We start from the raw sequence: 16,443 nt of genomic DNA, 5'->3' as shown, positions 1-16,443 counted from the left end.
CCCTCAAAACCTTTTTCAGGAAACTGGTCTGGCATATCAGGAGAAAATATGTGTATTTCATTGTGCATATTAGTTTGTTAGGGCTGTGTGATTTAGTGCTGTTCTCTGCAGACAGGGCACCCTGAAGATTAGTTTTCACTGGATAAGTCTGTCAGTTTCGCATGTCCTCACACTTTAATATAATGATGTTGGACATGGTTTATGTTAAATTCCCACTTGAATATAGCTAAATATAAGTTGGGTTGAGAATAAAAGTACAAAAACTTGTTGTAGACCAAGACATAGCCTAATAAATCATCCAATATTCGGCTATACATAACATAATTGGCTAACATAATCGGGCCAACCAGGGAAATGCAGATACTGATCAACAGAACTGGTCTTTCTCTATTTCATTATCATAGGTTTTAATTAATAATTGAATTACTTTTAATTTTGATATTTTCTCCGTATATTTTTATTTTAATTAAAGTTTTAGTCATTTTGTTGTTTGATAGTTTTTTTAAATGTCTAGTTTTTAATTTTATTTCACTTATTTTAAGTAAGTATTTTTTCTTTCTTTTTTTCAAATTTGTATGGTTTTAGTTAACTAATAAAAATTATTTACATTTTTTTGCATAAATATTATGTAAATTGTATACATCTTATTTACTGAAAAAAATACAATCATGAATTTGTATTATGACCATCACACCACCATTAAAAATTGGTATCGGCATCAGCTGTTGAATCAGAAATATGTTTCATATTTAGTACAAGTTAAGCTCAATCAACAGCTTTTGTGGCATGTTATTGACTAATACCACAATAAATAATTTCCTGATTATCTAAATTTCTTCTTATGGTAATCAACATTCATTGTGATAACGATCCCAGAATAATCCTTTTAAAAACCCTTTTCTGTATCAACCACTGACAAAAACACATAAAGCCAGCAGTGCTCCTCTGAACTCAAAACAGTGTAGTCAGTTTATTTCAGGACATTCTGTCTCACCTTATAGCTGCATGCTACAGGTTATCTTCTAATATAACCTCTCTTTCTCTGTGTCTGTGTGTTCTAGTTGTCATTGCTGTGGTGGTTCTGGTCCTGCTCCTCCTCCTGGCAGTCATTCTGCGATACATGTACAAGCACAAGGGCACATATCATACCAATGAGGCCAAAGGCACAGAGTTCGCAGAGACAGCAGACGCTGCTCTGCGTGGAGACCCTGCCCTGCAGGACACCATGGATGAGAGCAAGAAAGAGTATTTCATATGAGACACAATAGCTGGCCCTTTATACACATCATAATAAACTCCTACAGGCACACATGATGCCTCAATCCAGTTTACTGGAGCAGTGAAGTAACTGACTGAGCTCCCCGCAAACAGAAACAAACACGAAGAGTATTGTGAAATTTCTTCTATATTTCAGTATCTGAGATCGTTTATATTTATTTGTTCCTCAAAAAGAGGTAATACTGAGTACAGATGATAAAATATGCCACACTCCTTGTAAATCTGAGTGTCTGTACAAACATCAGCTCAGGAGAATGAGATGGGATTCAGATGAAGGGAAGGGAAGTCTTTGATCTCATTAGACAGAATGTGAATGATAGGTGACGTATGAAGACATTGAAATCAACACTGTTAAAAAAACAAGAATGTCAAATTAATTGGTCTCATATTAATTGGTCTCATATACACGTATGTGACCCTGGACCACAAAACCAGTCATAAGGGTCAATTTTAATAGAGATTTATGGTTTGTTAGGATAGGACAATATTTGGCTGAGATGCAACTATTTGAAAATCTGGAATCTGAGGGTGCAAAAAAATCTAAATATTGAGAAAATGACCTTTAAAGTTATGGCAGTTCTTCACAACACCTCAAAAGCATCTTTTTGCTCTGCCTGCAGATTAATCTAGGCTAATGATCATAATAAACATGCACACTATTTTCTTAGTGACTGGATTTACGGGAGTTCAGTACGCAGTCACATTTTTTAATGCTCCTTGTTTTTTTTAAATAGTTACTTTCAAAGAGCCTGTCTCAAGATCTCAACTTTCTTTTTACTTGGCCCAGAACATAAAACTCGTTATTCAGCAGTTCAGCTTTTAAGAATCTTTACTAGGGGTGACCCCGAATGGTCGAAGCTTCGATGCTTCGATATGAGGAGCCTGATTCGACTCCCAATCTCACAATCAAATATTCACGGGTGTTATGATCATGCCATTTTGGCTAAATGGGGGTACTCAAATCTTTGATTTCACATAAACTACCAGTTTTCTCCCAATAAGTCATTATACAGCTTATTAAAATAATGCTGTAAATAAGAATCTGAAAATAAATCCAACCACCCCTATAGATTTAAGTTTCACTTTCCATGATCTGTGACCGACAGAGGATCTTGGTGACAGGGATTTAAATCTTTAACAAGACTCAAATTGACACTGGCATGTGAAAGACTGGATTTTTTTCGATCAGGTAGGGTAACTTACCGATTTCAAAACATTTCAGCTTGTTTATGTGTATATCTTGTATATATTATTTATCTCGTATAAAATGCATTTGAGTTACGCAGCAGTAAAGCACTTCATGGACATCAGTAATCTAATTATTAACCTTATTCTGAATAAAACAGTATTGATTAAGGTGTTTACATGAGTTGCTTTTAGAATTATCCTTTCATAATCCCGTTTTACATGTTATAGTACATAGATCGATTAATGGCACACGTCATTGCGTCACCACGCGACGCCATCCGACGTCCCCTCCAGAATTTCACATATAAACATATAGTTCGTCTTCGTGATGATGCCATATACAGTTTTGGGTGTTTCCTTTTTAATTTTATGAAAGCTTCAAGTGCAGTTAATTATTTGTACAGACGACAACGGTGTTGAAGCTCTTTTATTTGCAGTCAGTTGACCACTGCCGTGCGTGTATCCTGTCGCAAAATGTGGCGAAAAGTCCTGCACGACGGTAATAGTTTGATTAAGGTGTTTACATGTCTGTACTGCACTTCAATAATGCGACTAAAGGAATACTCCACATGTCTTAATTCGATTTGTGTTTACTTCGATTATGACTTTAGCCAGATTATGGTAATCAAAAATTTCTGTCAGAGTATTGTCTTAATCGTATTAAAATCGGAGTATTTATGTCCATGTAAACGTAGTCACTGTAGTACTACGGTGATTAGTCTTGGGTAGCCAGACTGACGGCAGACGGTCTGGAATATATGTCCGCTTTCATTGGCCAAGGCCTGCCCATGTCAAACAACCAATCATAGTTTGTTTCGTTTAGCGTCACGTTTTGGTGCCTGTAAATGTCATTTTGTACAGATAGCCTATACGTCGTAATATAACGTTATGTTGTTTAAAAATACCAAGCGTATTCTATATGAGATAAATGATGAGTTAAATCCCATTGATTAAAAACCTTCAAAAGGTTCATTCTACATGGTCATCTTCAGCGCCCGCAGCTCAAAACAGAAATGCAGAACATGAATAACTACTGTCATATACATAACGTTATAATAAAAAAAAAACTGTTGTGAATTCTAGGGTTTCGCTGATGTTTAATGTTAACTATCTTTTAATCAAAACATAAAACATTATTTACCCCGCTTGTATCTGCGAGTTGTTCATTACACATTTTCTCTGTGTGTTAACGTCAGTAACTATGACTGTGTCTGACTCTTGGTAATGTATTTTGACCACGCCCCCAAACATATGATTCGACTATCAGTCGAATATCGGCAAGATTTGAAAATACCGATTCGACTATGAAAATCCTTAGTCGGGTACACCCCTAATCTTTACTTAAAAGGATAGTTCACCCCAAAATGAAAATTAGCCAAAGATTTACTCACCCTCGGGGTATCCTAGGCGTGTCTGATATTCCTCTTTCAGACGAACACATTCACGAGTTATGTTCGACGTTGTCCTGTCTGTTCCAGTCTGTATAATTGCAGTGAATGGTGCCCCTGTTTCTGAATCAGAAAAAAAAGTATGCATCCATCATAAAACTACTCCACATGACTCCAGGGTGTTAATAAAGGACTTCTGAAGTGAAATGATGCGTTAGTTTAAGAAAATGTTGATACTAAAAACTGAAATGTGCAGCTTCCAGTCCCTCAAGCAGGTGCATGCACAGAGGAGAAAGCAAAACAAAACACCTGTCAAACTTATTTAAACATCTCCGGTATTGACACGACTGCACCATTTGATAACACTTTATTTAAGGTGTCCATAATACAGAGTAATTACCTAGTTAAGTACTTAGTAGTAGTCATTGTACTTACATGAAACAAAATGTATTTACCATGTAACTAAGTTACAGTGTTGGGGGTAACCCATTACAAGTAACGCGAGTTACGTAATAATATTACTTTTTCAAGTAACACACTAATAAGCAAAAATGACTTTAGATAAACTAACAATTGTACTTCATTGTTTTTTTTTATTGCCGAAGAATGTTAAACCTTCTTATCCTGAGTTTTACTTTACAGACGTGAATTTACTTTTCTTTCACAAGATACAGGGCTTTTACATTTGTATTAATGTAATTTCTTGTATTAAAAACAATCAAGCCCTGCTCATATTTAAAAAGTAATGCAAAAGTAACGTAACGCATTACTTTCAATAAAAAGTAGCTAAGTAACGTAATTAGTTACTTTTTTAGGGAGTAACGCAATATTGTAATGCATTACTTTTAAAAGTAACTTTCCCCAACACTGCTAAGTTATGGAACAGCCTGTAATTACAGTTTTTAATTATGTAGATGTAATAGGCAGCTACTGTTACACGTATGTAACAGACCGAGTCTGTTACACAGCTACTTATGTAACCAAAATATTGTTACATATGTTTTGCAGGCTTTATACAACGTAATTATAAATGTAAGTACACAGGCATAAGCTACTTAAAATAAAGTGTATCAAGATTGTACTTAAGTGTACTTCATGTGTATCTATGCTGTACACCTTATCCAGCTGCACCTTAGTTTGATTTAGCCGACAAGTAAACAGCTAAAATACATGTAATTAATTTATAATTGCACTACAATTACATAATATTACACAGGCATAATCTACTTAAAATAAAGTGTATCAAGAGTGTACTTCATGTGTATCTATACTGTACACCTTATCCAGCTTAAAATTACAGACTATTACACAGGCATAAGCTACTTAAAAGTGTGTAAAGATTGTACTTAAGTGTACTAGTAGCTGTGTAACAGACTCTGCCTGTTACATATGTGTAACAGTAGCTGCCTATTACATCTACAAGCTGTAATTACAGGCTGTCCATAATTTAGTTACATATTAAGTACATTTTGTTTCATGTAAGTACAATGGCTACTACTAAGTACTTAATTAGGTAATCACTATGTATTATGACACCTTAAAATAAAGTGTTACCCACCATTTTAAGCAAAACAATAAATACAATTTACTTGTTCACATGGTTTCCCTGTGCTGTACACACAATTTGGTTCTTGCGAGATTACATGCTTCTCCCTGGAGCTTACTCTCGCGAGACTACAGTCTTCTTTCCGGATCTTACGTTTGCCTTTCGTTACACCCACGTCATACGCTCCACCACCTTGTTGCGAACACGCTTGCTTAAGAGATCGGAAGCTGAACATTACAATTTATAAAGTTTTAAGAATCAACATTTTTCTTAAACTAACGCATCGTTTTGCTACAGAAGGCCTTTATTAACACCCTGGAGCCGTGTGGAGTAGTATTGTGATGGATGCATTTCTGATTCAGAAACAGGGGCACCATTCACTGCAATTAGGCTATACAGATTGGAACAGACAGGACAATGTGGAATATAACTCTGAATGTGTTCGTCTGAAAGAGGAATGTCAGACATGCCTACACTGTAAAAAAAAAATCGTAAAATTTACGGTAAAAAACTGGCAGCTGTGGTTGCCAGAATTCTACCGTAAAAAATACGGTAGCAACGTTTTAGGTTTTACGGTTTTAACTTAAATTTACAGTTAAATACTGTAATTTCTTTAACTGATATAATCTTAATATACCAACCTATTATAGTACTGAAATCTGTTTTGTTCCTTTGAAATTCACTGATACCCGCCATATGCAGGTGATGATGAGAAAGTCACATGATGAGCCAAAGCCCATCACAAGTAACTTATAAATAATAGAATATACAGAAGGTGCACAGTGTCATTCACACAAGCACTAAACACCATCATGGTGAGACTCATTAAACTGAAATATGCTATAAACATTAATTTAACAACATAAGATGTAACATACAACCCTAATAAACATAACTGATAAGAAAAAACTAAGAAGAAACATAGTTATTTCAAAGAAAAAACGTCAAATTCAAACAGAATTTGAAATGGAACGCAGGGAATTCTGGGAACGTCAATTTACGGGTTTTCCCTGTAAATTTTACAGGAACTTTCCGTTAACCGTGTAACAGGTTTTTACCGTAGCATTTTCACAGTTTTTTACCGTTAAAATCACGATCATTTTTTACAGTGTAGGATGCCCTGAGGGTGAGTAAATCTTGGAATAATTTTAATTTTTGGGTGAACTATCCCTTTAAGGGGTGGTTGATGGCGATTTCACTTTTTAAATTTTAGTTAGTGTGTAATGTTGATGTTTGAGCATAAACAATATCTGCAAAGTTGCGGCGCTGAAAGTTCAATGCAAAAGGAGCTATTTAATGTCTTTTAAAATTCTGGCAGTTTAATACCTACAAAAACAGCTTGTAGGGACTAGAACGAGTTACTTCCCGGGTCCGATACGTCACGATTCACGAACCCAGATAAACCCTGCCCCCGGGAACATGCAACGAAGGGGACGAGGCCATGTTGCACTGCTTTGGAGAAGAGGAAGAACTAGGGGTGCACGTAAAAATCTATTCATATACTGTATGAATCGCGATTCTGTCTTCTAACAATTCTAATGGATTCACAAGTTTCAAAATCATATGTAAAGCATATATAAAGCAGCTGTTCTTAATACTGTTCCTCACATCCCCCTGCTCTGCATCTCTCTCTCTCTCATTCAGATAGTCAGGTCAGCTCCAACAAACTGTTCCAATTATACACTTATTTTCACATAGCAATTAGAAGCATTATACATGGATGTGCGTGCGGCTTATGCTTTAATCAGGATAAAACCTTATATTAGAAGCTAGAAGCAGTAGCACTTACAAATAACAGCATATGAAGAGCTCTTTTCCAAAACGCTATAAATCCATTTTAATAGTTTTCATGAAAATGACATTTTTTTACCTAGACCCATACATTTAGTTAATATTCAATTTATCCTGTTAAAATGGTCTGTTGGCTCAGTCTGAACATGTTAAACAATGATTGTTAAATGAAACAACAATATTGTCAAGTTTATTTTTTTCAAAAAGCTACAAATCCATCCTTTTTTTTTTAAATGTTGGTTTGTCTTTTTTAAAAAACAAGAGAACATGCAACATATGACATCAGGGACTCATACTATAAATGAATATAAATCAAATAAATGCAAATGCATGAAATAAATAACAGCCAAATAAAATAAATAGTAACAAACTAAATAGTAAAATAGTTCAAATCATTTAATAACACATTTAGGCTAATAGGCATTCAGTGCCGAACCTGTAAAAGTAATGATAGTAATGATAACAATATTCAATAGGCAAGTTACTTTTTTTAGTAAAGTGTCAAACCTGTAACAAGTAGGATCAATTTGTCCACTACATTGCCAAGAGAGAGAGAGAGAGAGCGAGAGAGAGAGAGAGAGAGAGAGAGAGTGTGTGTGTGTGTGTGAGTGTGTGAGAGTGTGTGAGTGTGTGAGTGTGTGAGTGAGTGAGTGAGTGTGTGTGTGTGTGTGTGTGTGTGTGTGTGTGTGTGTGTGTGTGTGTGTGTGTGTGTGTGTGTGTGTGTGTGTGTGTGTGTGTGTGTGTGTGTGTGTGTGTGTGTGTGAGTGTGAGAGAGAGAGAGAGAGGTCGTCCGGTGACAGCTTCTCGGCCTGACAGAAACCGGTCGCACCAGCCTGTTGACATCCGACAGTGGGTATTAAAGCGCCACCTGAGTGACGAACCTTCTTTTTTTGTTGTTGTTTTTTTTGTGATTTTCTTTGTCCAGTTGGCGTTTTCTACCCCCAGGTGTAGGTCTCACTGGCTCATCCAGGCCATCAAAAGTGTTGAGCACAAACAAACGCTTCAAAGCGTCGCCATGTTGGATTGCATCGAACGAATTCTGGTTGGTCGAGAGGACATATCGCATTTAGGCTAAAAACAGGTTCGGCGCTTTGGAAAGTTTGGAAAGGAACTGTATCTTGCAGTACATTTTAAACAAGGAAATATAGCGATTTGGCATGAAACATTGATGGAGCAGTGAATAGGTTCAGTACACAGCAAAATGGCATGACTAACTATTTTTTTTTATTTATTTGGCGTTTATCGCGTTTTGGAAAAGAGCTCTTCATATATAAAAGTCAAAAAGGCTCAAATTGATAAGCAATATTGACGACGTCATTGTTTACAATACAACTGGAGCTGAGGGGCGGGACGTTTCGACGAGCACTAGAGGCGGTTTAGCCAATCACAACACACTGAACCAGCTAACCAATCTGAGCCCATCGCGTATTTCTGAGGGAGGGCCTTCATAAAACCAGGAAATAATCGGGGTGTAGAATAAAGGTAAATTATGTGAAAATTATGAAGCATGAACAAATGTTTGAATGCACCCCATAAACACAATCAAGCCTAGAAAAAAACTAGTCAACTACCCCTTTAGGCAATAGGAAAAATAGTGAGGGAAAAGCCACTGTGTTAATGAAGGCAGAAATATATCTTATCCATATTAATGTGTACATACACTTTTAGAAAAAAAGGAAAAAAATGTTGTCACTGGGGTGGTACCTTTTTAAAATAAAACTTGTACCTAAAGGGTGCATATTAATACCTTAAAGGTACATATCAGTATCTAAACGACACATATTACTTCCTTTTGAAGCTTTTGTACATTGTTCTGTTTTTACTGTGATGATTCTAAATGTAACTATTTTTCTGCTTGTGTGGGGAAAAAAATGTAAGAATGTCTAAGATTTAATTGTTAGACTAATCTAATAAAATGTTGCTTTCTAATTAGAAGCAGTATTAGTCAGTGGAGTAAATAAATGAGAAAAGTATGCTTCAGATGCCTTAGCTTTTTAATTTTTATCTATAGTAATGCGTTTGGCAACAAATAAAATTAATTATATTGCTTGTTATTGTTACAGCTGCCTGTTTTTCAATTTCTCAATTTTATTCATAAGTCAAGAAAGAAAGAAGGACAGAAAGAAAGAAAGAAAAAGAAATGGTACACCCCAGAATGAAAAGTGTGTAATCATTTATTCACCTTTGTGTCTTTCAAAACTTTCTTATTTATAGCGTATTGTCTGAGCTGCTCTTTACGCTAAAGTAAAAGAAAATATAGCTGTCAAGCAAGATTTTAAGTTAAATTTAGTTGTCAAATGGCTCAGAAGACTTTGAATGCAGTGAGTCATATTTCCTTTTATGGGGCTTTTATGGTGCTGGTTTGGCTAAAATCGTTTGTTTTCCACAGAGAAAACATAGTCATTCAGGTTTGGAACAACGTGAGGGTGAGTAAATGATGACAGAATTTTCATTTTTGCGTGAACTATTTCCTTTAAGCTCACAGCAACTGGCAGTAAAGAGAGCTCATGCTGTGCTCAGTTTAGTGATTTTTGGATCAAACAACCAGGCCTCGGGCCATTGATAGTTTCAGTTCCCCTTCACGGGGGAGTAATTAGTACAGGTGTTGCGTTATTCACTCCTGGGAAACCAGAATGTGCAAATACAATACTGAAATATTACCTCATGCAAACAGTTCGTATTGCAGTGGGACGTGGAGAGTTGATGCGCACCATGATATATCATGTTTCCATGAGATCTCTTCTGGAAGATTTTTACCAAAAAATGTACACGTTATTCAAAGGCCAGTACAGATGCTGATGCAACAAAATGAAAATGCCAGACACTTTGGAGGTGAGCTACACCACGAGAATCCGACACGAGTGAAAGATATTTTTCTTTTGATTAATTCTTTGCTTCAAGGATAGAGGCTGAAAATAAGCCCTGAGCACCAAATCTCATCTCACCTTCTCACCCCCCTCTTCCTACATCCAACGCTCTTGATTAATGACACCTCACCACTAAAGGTTTTTGCTGCATTTTCTTTTTTTTTTTTACGTAAATTTAACATCTGAAAGGACAGTTTTGTGTAACAGCTAGACTGCCTGCCATCTCTTACATTTTGATAATCAACACTGACACCTCTATGATTAATCATCCACAAACAGGAGTGAAGTGTGCATGAGAACACAATTATCGCCTCCCACAATGCTCCAACACAAATGTTTGTTTCCTACAGTCACATCACTTCATCATTTCTTAACTGCTTCTGAAAACATTCGAAACTTTAAACATGTTCCCAGAGTTTTGACAACAGCGAACTATAAAAAAAAGTGGAAATATACTTTCAAAAAGGCTACAAGAAGGCTAGAAGAATAGAGGAATAAGAAGAAGAATGCTAGAAGAGGTGAATGGGTGCCATTACAATGAGAGTCCAAACAACAATAGCATGACTCCGATCCATCAATTAACGTCTTGTGAAGTGAAAAGCTGTGTTCATAAGAAACAAATCCATAATTAATACTTTTAAATGTTAACCATAGCTTCTGGCAAAAATACCTACAATAGTCAATAATCCATAATAACGCTTCCTCCAGTGAAAAAGTCCATCTTCTGTTGTCCTCTCACATCACAATCTGCTGACATATTTGTTTAAAACAGCTCTGTTTTTATTGAGCATATTTTATCCTGATTCAGACAGGACGCCTTTTTGACTGGAAAAAAACAATATCATGGATATAGGAGTCGTATTTTACCCAGAAACAATGGTTTTAAGTTGAAAACATCTTAATGGTGTATTTGTTCATTACAAATATGCAGCTATTCGCTTCACGATACATTACTTGATGGACTGGAGTCATTGGATTCGTTCCAGAGGATTTATTGGTAAGTGATGTAATGCAAAATTTCTCCAAATCTGATGTGATAAAGAAGGAACAAGGAAGAAACATCATCTTGAATGACCTGGGGGTGGGGTGGGGGGGTAGTACATTTGTTGCAAATTTTCATTTTGAGGTTAACTGTTCTTTTAATTTGCACCTGGCTGTCATTTTCTAAGACGTGCCCTGAAAAGTTAGAGCAGCAGTCTTCTGTGTAGCTATATTTTAAGGGTGCATTTCTCCCCAATATTAGACTGAAAAGCCTGTAACATTAACATAGCATAATTTAGACAAGAGAGAAATGATCTACTGCAATGAGCGGTACGTCAATAATGCAGCTTTTTCAGGTGTGCGGAAGTCAAGCAGACTTGAAATAAGACAGGGATTTGTCAAGAATACAATACAAAAGTGAACAGAAACTACGTCAAATGAACACAAAGAAGCCATCAGCACATCAGTTTTCCACTTTTCTAGCAGAACGCTCCTCTGTGACATTTCTGATGATTGAGTATTCAGAATCTCTCTTTACATAAAGTACAGTAGCTCTTGCCAAGCACAAATTGCTTTTGTAACATTTTGATTTTACTAAAATAACACTGGAGGGGAATAAAGTCGCAAGACTGTCCCCAACTGAGTTTAAAGCTTGACAGGCTGTTAAATCCGCCAAGTGCTGAATATCAAAGCGACAGTTTCAATACAGAGGCTTTTGCTATTAGCAGCTGCTTTCCCAATTCATCTTTTTCAAAGTTTGCTCTTTTTTTTTTTACCACAAGGGCACTTACACTATACTCTTCAAAAGTTTGGAGTCAGTAAGCAGCAGGAAATGATCAAAAGTGACAGTAAAGACATTTATAGTGTAACAAAAAGAGTTCAAATTCAATTATGTGCTTTTGTACTTTTACTCATATTTGTGGAGTACAATTTCCACAAAAATATTAAGCAGCACAACTTGTTTTATTAGCATTAATATTAACAAGAAATGTTTTCTGGGCACCAGATCAGCATATTACAATGATTGCTGAAGGATAATGTCACACTGAAAACTGGATGGCTGCTGAAAATTCAGCTTTGCATCACGAAAATTAAAAAAATATATATTACTATAGAAATCAGTTCTTTAAATGTATAATAATATTTCACAATATTAATGTTTTACTGTATTTTTGAGCAAATAAATACAGCATTGGTAAGCATACGTGACTTCTTTCAGCCATCTTTTTATTTTATTTTCCAGCAATAAAAAAATATTTTAATTGGTAGAATAAAAATGGTTCCTTTCATATTTTTGATTATCTGAGATGCTATTTAACTCCTGCAGACATATGCGTTTGAGAACTGTCTGATTGTATCTGTATGGCATCAATTCTGAATCCAAAGTTTTTATAATATCCTTTTCTACTAAGATGCCTTCATAGTTTTTTGAAGGCACCATTGATTTTTTTGATTTGGCACCACTGCCATAAACTAACACATGTCATTTAGTAGATGTTTGAATTCAATTAAAAATGCCATGTTGTTTTTCAGGTTACTAAAGCGCACTTGAATTTGTTCTTGATTATTAGACATTACATTATGACACCATGTAAGTCTATATGAAGCAGTTTCCCTAGGAGGTTCCTTCATACAAACATGCTGCCTGTGAAGTCACTGACTGACTGGGCAGCAAAACAGCTGCATTTGGCTTCAGAGGGCTTCACGCATCCTCTGATGTAAATCTCTAAACTTTGCATTTTGCAGTGTTTCAAATAAGAGAGATTTGTAAGAGTAACTGTAGCCATAATGAACCACACTGTATGTCTTTACAAACCTGTATGAGAGCGAGAGGAAGAGAAGATGAGAGGTGAAGTACACTGTGATTTCCATTAACCTACTTTCCCCTCCTCATTCTGAATTCAGCCATCGGTGCACTGGGATCGCACTCTTTCCTCTCTGACATAATGCTGAAAACAACATTGCATCTCCAGCCACAGCTCAGCAGAGACTGTTCCAGATCTGCTGGCTCCATCCAGCTGTGTGTCACTGGCAGGGTCAGAGCTGTGGCACAGAAGGCTGACATCTGTCCTTAGTGGGGGTGGATTGAGGGAGCTGCTCTGCACAACTGGAAATCCAGCAGATATATTTAGAGCATGAGGACAAGGTTGTTCATCTTGAAAATGACTGTGACTCTGGGCAACCTTGATGCCCTCTGCAGCTCCACAGGAGAGCATGGCCTGGCTCCGTTTACTGAACTCGCTTAAATCCACAGCCAAGGTGCTTTGAATCCTCCTCTGTCAGAGGACTTATACGTACTCAGGTTGGTGGAGAGCAGCTTATCAGACATGAATGAAATTAATCTTCTTTGGTTCAGTTTTTCAAATCAAGATGATCAAAGGACAACTCAGATGAACTCAACTGGTATTTCACTTTGAAAAAGATAGTTTCGATGATATTCTTGTTGTCATGTTTTGTTTATAGTCTTATCTAAAGATTAGTTACATTTTGTTTTTAAAATTTCACATGCATAGACCATATTCTTTTACCCTTCACTATTAAAAATAAAGGTTCTTTATTTGCATTGACGGTTCTATGAAGAACCTTTACATCCATGGAACTTTTAAGCTTCTTTATAGTAGAAAATGGTTCTTTTTAGATCTTTAAAATGTTCTTCACACACAAAAAAGGTTCTTTGGGGAACCTTTCCTTAATTTTACTTATTTTATTAAGAGTGTTGTTGCAGATTTTCAATCTTAAACTCAAAATGTCACCTGTTCGTGCAAACAATCTGCTGCAAATGACAGTAATCTTCAGTGTGCAGATATTTACTGTAAATCACAGTAATGATGCCAGTGACAGCGATTCTCTGGCAGTCTTTTATTGTCTTTTCAGAAACAAATTGAGATAGAAAATACTTAGAAATAGCCAATGGTCCTTAAAGGACACTTGCGCAGTGCCATTTGTAAACGCCTGATGAAATTTCCATATTGAGTCAGCATTCTAGGACAGTGTTAACTCTCTTGAGGAAACAAACTGCTCACCACAGATCATTAGACAGTACAGGGGATGTATGAAATAACATAAACACAATATGAAAAAGGAAACCGTTTGTAACCAAGGCTCGCAGGCTGTTTCCTACATCCGGACAGATTTACGTCTGGACAAAGGATGTTAGCTGTTAAATGTGGTGAGGGATCTGTACTAGTGTGGGTAGTCATCTTGGCAAAGTCATTATATCTGATATTTGCTCAGCCACGTAATATGAGGTTTTTACAGGATCAGGTACATGATATGTTCCTAACACAGTTACCTCATGATGTTTCAATATACCAGTGCGATGGTGCCCCCATAAAAACCGCGAATTTGGTTTTATAAGCACCAAGTTGAGAAAATAACTTTTCCTTACCTCCCCAGTGACCAGATCTGAACCTCTAATGGACATTCTAAAGCAGATTTCCACCTCGGAAAACTGTAGCCATTTCTTCTTGAAGAATGGTTAGGTTTCACTGCACTAAGAACTTTTGGGTTCTTTATGACATAATTTTAAGTACTGAAGCTACATTTAATGAGAAAGGTCACCCAAAAATGATTCTGTAAATATATATGAGAATAAAGTGAAGTGACATACGACCAAGTATGGTGACCCATACTCGGAATTTGTGCTCTGCATTTAGCCCATCCAACATGCACACACACAGCAGTGAACACACACACAGCAGTGAACATACACCCGGAGCAGTGGGCAGCCATTTATGCTGCGGCGCCCAGAGAGCAGTTGGGGGTCGGTGCCTTGCTCAAGGGCACCTCAGTCGTGGTATTGAGGGTGGAGAGAGCGCTGGTTATTCACTCCCCCCACCTACAATCCCTGCCGGCCTGAGACTCGAACCCGCGACCTTTGGATTATGAGTCTGACTCTCTAACCATTAGGCCACAAAAGTCTTACAGGTTTGGAATGAAATGAGGATGAGTGATGATGACAGAATTAACATTTTTGGGTGAACTATTCCTTTAAGGAAAAGAATGGCCATATATTCTTTGTTCAAAAGAGGGTCCAATGTAATGAATTAATATAAACATTGGTGTGTAGGTTCAAATGTAGGCTACTAAACTCTAAAATAATTGCCAATATTTTATCACAAAAAAATAAATAAAAATAACATTCTACAAACCATCTTAACAAATTGTGCTTAAATAGTGCTTTGCTGCATTTAAATTAAGTCAGTGTCATGTTTTTATCACAAACACGCCTCTTTATATATTTTTACTTGGTCCGAAACACGTATTCTGTAGATCATGGCAGCAGTAATTCATCAAAAAAAAAATGATCCAATGAATTGCCCGTATGTATGTATGTATGTATGTATGATGTATTTGAGCACATTCTTGTCATTTAAAAAAAAAAAAAAAAAAAACCTGATTCAAGTGGCAGTGCAATGCTCTTCAGTCACTGTTAAGTATCAACCCGATCTCGACTGCAGTAGTCTGCTGCATCCTCCTAACCTTATACTCAGATCCCAAATTGCCTTGTGCAAATTTTTTGGCCATGTTTGTATCATTGCCTAATTTGCATAATTATTTAAGTGAACTGAAAACAGTGCAGACAGCACTTAAGACACCCCAAATGAATAGTGTAAAAAAAAAATGTAATTAATAGAACACATTAGGAATTGTTAAGAAAGGTTTGTTTAAATATGCAAATTAAGTATTATGCTATTAAATATGCAGTAATTTGCATACATTTTCAGAATAAAATCTGAACATTGGATAAAGACAGGTTCAAAATATTTGTTTTATTTTATTGATGTGTTAAAGGTTTTTACAAAGGGGATTTTGAAAATCTCTTTTTATCTTTATCAGAAATTAAAATGTACTATATATTTTAGAAATAAAATGTTATATAAAATCAGGACTATATATATATACATATATATATATATATATATATATATATAAGAATAAACTCCTCTGTAAACCTTCACAATATAGATAGGAATAAATCTGTAAAGTTTACATGCAAGTGCTTCTAGTGGAGATTTCTCACTGAATGCATTAAACTAATTTTGAGAAAACAACGTTTGAATATGTATTGCAATTGAAATCTATACAGACACACATAGGTTAATTGCAATAAAATAAACACAAGTGTTTTTCTGATATTTTCTTACCACTACTCTGTAACAACACTTTATGAAAAACCAAACTGGCCAAAATCTCAAAATTGACCAATGTATGAAAAAAAACAATGCTATTACATGTCTTACATGATCTTATCTTAAAAAATGATGTAATTACATCTGTAAACTAAAGTCCATTACAGCCTCTCAACATATAACTCAAAGTATCCACCTTCTCACTCGCTCTGCATGAATCACAGTCTCTCAAGCACACATTGTGCAGTAAAACCATCTTACAGTTTCGAGCA

The 16,443-nt window shown here is 36.0% G+C and overlaps 1 protein-coding gene across 3 annotated transcripts in view; it reads left to right on the top strand.

Annotated features, from left to right (window-relative positions):
- The window catches only part of gypc (glycophorin C (Gerbich blood group)), a 29,761-nt gene extending 20,517 nt beyond the window's left edge, over positions 1–9,244 (top strand). For all 3 annotated transcript variants that reach the window (XM_079427601.1, XM_079427603.1, XM_079427602.1), the window contains one exon: positions 1,062–9,244. In XM_079427601.1, coding sequence (XP_079283727.1) covers positions 1,062–1,258 — 197 coding nt within the window. In that variant the 3' untranslated portion in view covers positions 1,259–9,244. The remainder of the gene's footprint in view (positions 1–1,061) is intronic.
- Positions 9,245–16,443: the final 7,199 nt, after the last annotated feature.

Source organism: Barbus barbus, assembly GCF_936440315.1.
Source record: "Barbus barbus genome assembly, chromosome: 10".
Classification (NCBI taxonomy): Eukaryota; Metazoa; Chordata; class Actinopteri; order Cypriniformes; family Cyprinidae; genus Barbus; species Barbus barbus.
Note: the sequence above shows the minus strand (reverse complement) of the source record. Positions and strands in the feature narration are given on the sequence as shown.